This window comes from Sinocyclocheilus rhinocerous, unplaced genomic scaffold (genome assembly GCF_001515625.1).
Source record: "Sinocyclocheilus rhinocerous isolate Xijiao unplaced genomic scaffold, SAMN03320098_v1.1 scaffold1965, whole genome shotgun sequence".
Classification (NCBI taxonomy): Eukaryota; Metazoa; Chordata; class Actinopteri; order Cypriniformes; family Cyprinidae; genus Sinocyclocheilus; species Sinocyclocheilus rhinocerous.
In genome coordinates, this window is record NW_015625577.1 from 1,180,620 (window position 1) to 1,189,318 (window position 8,699).

Sequence of the window (8,699 nt, forward strand, 5' to 3'; positions counted from 1 at the left end):
ACAAGTGCTACTCTACACTGCTCAAAACTCGCGTTTGAATCATCAGTGGCAACGAAAAACACAGCGGCCTAGCGTGAGGGGAAGCTAGCGGGAGTGAGCTGAGGCGGCGGGGTCGAGAACGGCGGTCCCGGCGAAGGAGCGGTGAAAACGGTGAAAGCCGATCCGGGGATCCACAGCACTAAGTTGATGTATTTCCTCAGCGACCAGCACAGATCAGCTCCAGGTATGACGAAGCGGATATCGTCCTCTTTTGGAAGGTCAAACAAAGTAGTTTCGCTTTCACAACGAAGCACACAGCGTCTTCAGGACATGGCGGCAGCGGCAACAATACTACAGTGAGAATAAAAGTTATGCCTTCTTTCTTTGCGTGAACATTTGGGCGGCGTTATGCAAATCTTCCCAGATAGTGATGTATGTATGTGGGGGCGTGTTAGAACGAGCCGTTTTAGGTAGGCGTGGTTGACTCTTAACTTTTATAAAGAATATCTCTTTGGATTTGAGACTTTAGTCTTTGCAACTTTACAGATCTTCTTTATGCACCAAGAGCTTGTAACACTCCAAAGAGAAAGGAAAAATTGAAATTGCATCATATGACCCCTTTAACATGTTCACCCTGTCGCATAAAATATGCCAGAAGTGATTTGAATACAGTATTTTCAAAATATGTACGTTTAAATATACCAAATTCTCTTCAACAACCAGACTAAATATTTAGTCACAGTTTGTTGTAAGCTAATATGCTAATTGAAGCTCAAAATGTCCACCCTGTCGGCCGATTAGACTCGATAGAGTGGACATAAACACGACAGGGTGGACATAGCATTCATTTGTAGTTAATATTGCTAAAAACTCAAATGAATGGGTTGGGGTGGGGGGTACATCAATGTGATTGAGGATGTAATTATATTATTTATTATTATTATGTATATTTTTTAATAACCCTGTTTAGGAAAGGGACATCATACCTTTCAGAAAATATAATTTGCATCTTCATTTTGCAATGAAAACTTATTTAACAATAATATATCCACGACAGGGTGGACATATCTTATTTTTTATGCTTCGAATAATGGCCCATAATTATCTAAAAAAATGTGTGGGAGCTAATATGTTTCTGTGTCTACTATGATATGACATAAAGCGAATGGGAAATTAAAACCAAAATTTTTGAGTATTGTGAGGGTTGAAAGGCATTCTATGGTGATATTGACCCATTTATTATGAATAGATGCGCTTTATTGGACTTCTTTTGGACTGTTGAACGAAAACACCCACCCGCTGGCCATTATAAAGCTTGAAAGAGCCAGGACATTAATCTCCGATTGGATTCGTCTGAAAAAAAAAGTCATATACACCTAGGATACCTTGAGGATTAGTAAATCAGGGGCTAACTTTCGTTTTTGGGTGAACTAACCCTTCAGAAACCACACAAAATGTTCAAGACGGTAATACATATGACGCCTGTTGAAGAATCAGTGTCTTCTAAAGCGAAACGATAGGCGAGTGTGAGAACAATACTAATATTTCTATGTTTTTAAATTATAAACCATCGCTTCCGGTCAACTGTCATATACGTGAGTTCGCTTGACGAACAAGGGTCCGTTCACTTTTTGTGCAAGTTTCACAAGGCACATACATCATGTTTCACAAGCTGCTGACATTACGTGCAAACTGTTCGTGTTCAACTGAAGAAAGCCATACAGTAGCCTACATCTGGGAAGTCATGAGGGTGAGAAAATGATGAGAGAATTTATTATGATTTTTGTGTTCATCTTTAGAGTCATATACATCTGGGACATCACGAGTAGAAAATGATGGGAGAATTATGTGTTTTTTTTTTGTTTGTTTTTTTGCGTGGCGTAGACCCTATGTCTATAACATAGGCTAAGCAAAAAATAGAGACCAAAAGATAGGTAATAAAAAACTGTAATGTGTTGATCAAATCACTAAGACCGTTGTCACGACATTTTGATAGTCTCGTACACAGATTCCTCTCTCTTCATTGCAGTCATGTAGACATGGTCGTCATCTTTTGGTTTCATATATTTTTCTCTCCTGTCAAAATGGTAATGGTAAAATGTGTGGAAATGCTAACTAACAAACATTAAACTGTATAAACGGCCAGCCAACAACTGTTTCTCGAGTTTACGCAATTCTTACCGTACAACGACGACAATCAAACAGGAAGCAAAGATGACATTTAGAACAAATGAAAGGGTAAATAATATCCAAGGGGTTGACAAACTGCAACTTATTTCTAAAAAAAAATGACAAAAAGAAAATAGAAAACAATGAAGATTTTCGTAATGGAAATGTTTTGGATGATTTGTATAAAATAGACATGATGATTGCCTCCTGCTTACCTTGGGGTTTTTCACCATGATTGTGCACTTGGATTTCCATCTTTGTCGTACCAATGAGATTCTCACTGACACATTCAACGGTAGCGTTGACTTTACTAAAACCAGGAATGGAGATGTTGCAAATGCTGATGATGTTCTCTGTTGAAACAGCACTGAAGTATTTCGTGGTACCGTTCAATATTGGCCAGGATATCTGCGGTAACGGCACACCACTGCTGACACACATGCAGCTCAGTTCATCACCCCACACGAAACAACGGGAGCTGTTCAGGATTATTGGGGAATCTAAATACAAATTATGATGCGTTTATTTAAAATATGGTGTTTATCGCCTTCCTTCAAATTAGAATTTATGATGTGGTATAAGTGAAATGATACATACGTCTTGCTTTGAGGATGACAGTACTTTCAGTCCGAATACGTCCTTGAAGTGTCACTGTGCAGGTGAGCTCAGTATTGTGATGTTCAGGCTTAGGATAAAAAGTCATTATAGAAAAGTGCTGATCCCGGCCAGGCACTCCACGAGCTCCAAGTCTAGTTTTATTAGGCCTAATCCCTGTCCACACAATATCTGCTAAGGGTTCTCTGCAGTCCCCTGGAACTTTGCAGGATATCTCGGCCTTCTCTCCCGCTGTGAGCAGTGGGACCTTTATTGGTGGTTTCTGGGTAAGCTCTAAAAACAATTATTTATTGGAATGAAAAATTCTATAAATTAATTTGGATTTGTATGTTTCTCTGTCAAAAAGCATATAAACAAATACACACCTTTAACAATAATATTTACTGTCTGAGGAAAGATATACACGTTTCCTTCTCCCCACTCCAGTTTTAATCTGTATTCACCATCAGATTTGCCCCGAACCAATTGGTTTAGCAAAAAGCTGCACTCTTTCTCATTGTGAGGAAATCCAATATTTCTGGAAAAATGAGGAACTTCAACAGATGGGTTTTGTGGAGCTCCTTTGAACCAGGTTCTCCTAATGGGATCTGAGACACTTTTAGGGACAGTGCAAACACAGAACACTCTGATGCACAAACCGTCCTCTCCAGTGATGCTGTTTTCTACTTTGATGGAAAAGTTAGTTGGTGCATCAGGGCCTGAAAACCAAAATCAAATCAAAAGATCAGACTGTTGACATAAATGCAAGCTTAATTATTTGTCTTCTACATTGTTTAATGTGTTCTAACCAGGAATGTATGACTCTATCAACAAAAATTTGCAATAATGTGTATACAGGTGCATCTCAATAAATTAGAATGTCGTGGAAAGTTCATTTATTTCAGTAATTCAACTCAAATGGTGAAACTCGTGTATTAAATAAATTCGATGCACACAGACTGAAGTAGTTTAAGTCTTTGGTTCTTTTAATTGTGATGATTTTGGCTCACATGAAATAATTGAAACTATCAACATGATATCATGATAATCAGATGACGTTAAGATATTTTTCTAAAACATTGATAATAATACATAGTCCAAAAGATTTCCAAAAGCATAAAGTAAAAATGACACACACACACACACAAAGTCTTTTATTTTGGAGTTTTAGGACATTAGCTTGTGCTAACATGCATGCTAACTGTTCCACTACATGTTACAGTGTAAAAAAAAAACACTTGACTTGACATATAAACTGAATAAAAAGCTTTATTTCAGCTGTAATGTGTTGATCAAATCACTAAATCACTAAAATCTCTCTGAAGACATTTTGATAGTCTCGTACACTGATTCCTCTCTCTTCGTTGCAGTCATGTAGACATGGTCGTCATCTTTTGGTTTCTTGTCTCTTTCTCTCCTCCAGTCAAAATGGTCATTTTAAAACGTGTGGAATTAGTGACAAATACAAACATTATAGAAACTGCCAGTCAATGTATATTTCTTGAATTGATAAAGTTCTTACCGTAAGACAACAATCAAAGAGGAAGCAAAGATGACGTTTAGAACAACGGAAAGGGTGAAGAATATCCAAGGGGTGGAAAAACTCCAGCTTACTAAGAGATGGCAAAAATAAAAGGAGAATAAAGGGAATTTTCGTATATAAGAAGCCACCAAGAAGCCAGACAGATGTCTGACATATGGGCACTATGGCAGAAATGTAAAATTCTTGTAAAACACATGATTGCATCCTGTCTACCTTTGGGTTTTTCAGCCTGACTGAGCGCTTGGATTTCCATTATTGCCAGCCCAATGAGATTTTCACTGACACAAATGGTTGCGTTGAGGTTTCCAAGATCAGCAATGGAAACGGTTATGATGCTCACAATGTTCTCTGCTGAAACAGCGCTGTAATATTCAGTAGCACCATCCACCAGCCAGTGTATATGGGGTAACGGCGCACCACTGCTGACACACACGCAGCTCACCCCACACGAAACAACGGGAGCTGTTCAGGATTATTGGGGCATCTGAAATGAAATTATGATGAATTATGGAATTATGGCATTGCTAATAATTGCTATTAGGGTTGATAATTGTGACCCTGGACCACAAAACCAGTCTTAAGTAGCACGGATATATTAGCAATAGCCACCTAATCATTCAGCTTTCGTATGATGTATAAATCTCAATTTCGAAAAAATTGACCCTTATGACTGGTTTTGTGGTCCAGGGTCACAATTGTTATTATTGCTATTAGTTTTGTCCATAACAATCTTGTGATGTGTTATACTGTAAATGAAATGATACATACATCTTACTTTAAGGATGACAGTACTTTCAATCTGGATGTTTTCTTGAAAAATGACTCTGCAGGTGAGGTTAGTATTGTGATGTTCAAGCTTAGGATGGAAAGTCAATGTTGAAAACTCGTTATCCCGGCCAATCACACGAAAGATTGTCCTTTTAACTTCATCAGGCTCAATCCCTGTCCACACAATACTTGTTGTGTGATTCATGCAAATCCCCTGGAACTCTGCATGATATCTCGGATTTCTCTCCTTCTGTGAGCAGTGGGACCTTTATTGTTGGCTTCTGGGTGAGTTCTTAAATAAAACACAATGATTTATTGAAATCAGAATTTTTAGAATTAAACATTCTAATATTCTATCATTTTAAATAGTTTTATGCACACCTATTATCTTACTTATACACTGGTCACATGGACAAGGTAAAGCTGCTGTTGATGTCTGCAGCACAAAATTTGACTTAACAAACATACAGGTGCATCTCAATAAATTAAATGTCGTGGAAAAGTTCATTTATTTCAGTAATTCAACTCAAATTGTGAAACTCGTGTATTAAATAAATTCAATGCACACAGACTGAAGTAGTTTAAGTCTTTGGTTCTTTTAATTGTGATGATTTTGGCTCACATTTAACAAAAACCCACCAGAGTTGAATTACTGAAATAAATGAACTTTTCCACGACATTCTAATTTATTGAGATGCACCTGTAATGCTTAATTTCCATTAGTTGTTTTATCTACAGGTGAGTAGATCTAAAATTTGGAAGTAAAATAAAGTAGCGCAGTATGATTATATAAATTTGATCAGAACTGTGTATTCAAACAGCCCATGGTATAAATTTGTGTGATTTCTATTAAAAAGGTTTATGTACAAACTAGGGCTGTCATCGTTAACGCATGCGATTAATTTTACAATCCTTAACGCGTTAAAATAATTTAACGCAATTAACGCAAAATTACTAAAGCACAATTTCTATTCTAACCCTTTAACCAAATTTTGCTTTTCTGCTTGCGATTAGATCATTTTAAGCCGCTAAACTCCAGGAATGTGTTCAGTCTAATGATCCAGCTAGCGAATGCATTCAAACAATCCGTCCAGCGCTAATATAAAGGAAACCAGGCTGATTATATCAACGATTGCAGAGAGAACAGAGACTCGCGTTGCGTTTTCAGTGAATTATTCATTCCAGTGTGTTTCGCTTTAAAACACGCTCTGCCATATTCTGTAATTGTCTCTGAAGAGCGCGAGCCCTCACATGGCACGTCGCGCTGTGTGAAGAACAGACTGAACGGAATGTCAACACATCTCACCGCTGTATGGCCAGATGAGACGCAAACTACTGCATAACCAGTCAGTGTCTCGCTAGTAAAGTTTTGATGGATAACGACTGCAATCAAGGTAAAGACGATTGCGGTGGCGTACAGGAGTCGTACAGTACAGTAAGCACGCGTGAGTCCGTTATAATAATGCGTGTATGAGTGCTCTTGACGCACTGATCGCACATTGTATTTATGCACAGGCACAGACATTTCCGTAGTTTCCACACGTTTCCACACACATTCACGATAATGTTTTGATTTGTCATTTTTATGTTGCTGTGTTTAGTTATACGGAATGGATCCGTGTACTTTAGTAGATATATGCAGTCAGCAGGCGATTGGTTTAGGTTTTTTTTGGCATCTCCATGTGGTCCTGTACAGTACCACAACTTGACTTCTCTAAAATGTAAAAAAGCTTGTTGCTGGATGTGATTAATTAGATTTAAAATTTTAATCAATTGACAGCCCTAATACAAACACACAACCAACCTTTTACAGTAATATTTACTGTCTGAGGAAAGATATACACGTTTCTTTCTCCCCACTCCAGTTTTAATCTGTATTCACCATCAGATTTGCCCTGTACCAAGTTTTTTAGCACAAAGCTGCACTCTTTCTCATTGTGAGGAAATACAATATTTCTGGAAGAATGAGGAACTTCAACAGATGGGTTTTGTGGATCTCCTTTGAACCAGGTTCTCCTAATGGGATCTGAGACACTTTGAGGGACAGTGCAAACACAGAACACTGATGCACAAACCGTCCTCTCCAGTGATGCTGTTTTCTACTTTGATGGAATAGATATCAGTCAGATCATCAGGGTGTGAAATGAATCACAATATTGTAGTTATATTCAATTTTATTCACTAAACTGTAACCTCTTCTTGGTCTGAACCTTGAACTTGGCAATATTTTTCTACAACCGTATTTTCTAAGTTTCATAATACCAATGACTCAAATCAAAGGGAAAATATTCCTTTTACATTATTATTTTGTTTTCACTTATTACACCTAGTAATATTTCTTAACTTGGAAAAACAAAATAAGTAATAAATAACCGTAAATGTCATAGACGATAAGGCACTTGATAAGTTAAAATACAGAAATGAAAACTCACCAAAACAGTCTGTCATTTGAACGGCAGTCAAGATGAACAGCAATGTTTGTAGCATCTCTGACTAATGTAATGAGAAAGAAATCATGCCCATTTATACTGTAGCACAACTGTCAATAATAAAAATACACACATAAAGTGAGGCGCCATTCTTATTTGACATTATTAGTTATAAAAAACCCTCAACAACTACACCTTTATTTTCAAAATTGTTAAAATGGTTGGTTACCTAAAATTTGAAGAGCTCAAAAGACCTGATGTGACAGCAGTTTTTCTTGCAATCCGTTTGTGGTGCTTTTTACTTGATCTGACTGATTTCCTCATGTTTCAGAAATGGCTTATCATTACTATAGAGATATGTGTACTTGATACGCCTCCCATCATTAATAGTAAAACTAGACTAATACAGAAATAAGTATTGTTAGCACCAAAATAATTTTCCAAAAAACGAATATCATTATACCTAATTTTTGTATTATGAAGTATGATGACTACATTTTTGTTTTATTTATTATAAATCATCCATTCATGTTTTAAGACTAGAATCAAGTAACTTGGGAGCATGGTTTTTTAATATATTTTTTAATTTAGCATTTTTAAAGACATTTTATCAAACAGTCTTTCAATGGTGCAACAAACAGACAAACCAAACCAAACCAAATGGAAGAGGAAACATCCCAGTAGAAATCTTAAAGAAACAGTATTGAAACCATCAAAAAAACATAAAATTATTCAAAGGAAACTCTTTTTCCAAAACACAATAAAATATACTAGGCCTTTCCGCCATACATGAGCCCTGTTCAGAAGTTGTGAATAACCACAGGCTGACGTAGCTGATGGCAGATCACCTCGTCTATGTACAGGGAGTTGGTCTTGACCTGGATCTCCTCCTCTAGGCTCAACTGGCGTCTTGCTAGAGCTTTCAGTTCCATCTCTGACAGTTTAAGTGCCTCGGTCAGCCTAGTGCAGAGACATAGAAGGGAAAATGTTTTTTTGGAGATTCACTCACACACACACACACACGCATGTTTTTTTCTGTGAATTGTGGGGACTTTCCATAGACTTCTATTACTTTTATACTGACCAAACGATATTTTCTATCCCTAACCGATCGTGCAGCCCTACTTGTGGGGTCGTTTGGTCCCCACAATGTAGCATAAACAAGCACACACACACACACCCCTTATATATATATATATATATATATATATATATAT

General features: G+C 37.2%; 3 protein-coding genes across 3 annotated transcripts in view; all 3 read right to left on the reverse strand.

Moving 5' to 3' along the window:
• Window positions 1–1,559: 1,559 nt before the first annotated feature.
• LOC107752659 (sialic acid-binding Ig-like lectin 12) lies at window positions 1,560–3,606 on the reverse strand. Its single transcript, XM_016568693.1, has 5 exons — window positions 3,552–3,606; window positions 3,129–3,461; window positions 2,746–3,036; window positions 2,364–2,648; window positions 1,560–1,606 (listed from the first exon to the last, which is right to left on the reverse strand). Exons 1-5 carry the CDS (start codon window positions 3,604–3,606, stop codon window positions 1,560–1,562), a joined length of 1,011 nt encoding a protein of 336 aa, XP_016424179.1.
• Window positions 3,607–4,050: 444 nt separating this feature from the next.
• Window positions 4,051–7,540, reverse strand: LOC107752669 (sialic acid-binding Ig-like lectin 6). The gene is given in 9 exon segments (XM_074560219.1): window positions 4,051–4,159; window positions 4,265–4,355; window positions 4,499–4,722; window positions 4,724–4,769; window positions 5,054–5,267; window positions 5,269–5,345; window positions 6,858–7,117; window positions 7,119–7,155; window positions 7,453–7,540. Coding segments are annotated over 9 exon segments (1,146 nt in total).
• A 655-nt stretch (window positions 7,541–8,195) lies between these two features.
• tekt1 (tektin 1) overlaps window positions 8,196–8,699 on the reverse strand; it is a 3,708-nt gene continuing 3,204 nt past the window's right edge. The window contains exon 7 of the mRNA XM_016568303.1: window positions 8,196–8,442. Coding sequence (XP_016423789.1) covers window positions 8,283–8,442 — 160 coding nt within the window. The 3' untranslated portion in view covers window positions 8,196–8,282. The remainder of the gene's footprint in view (window positions 8,443–8,699) is intronic.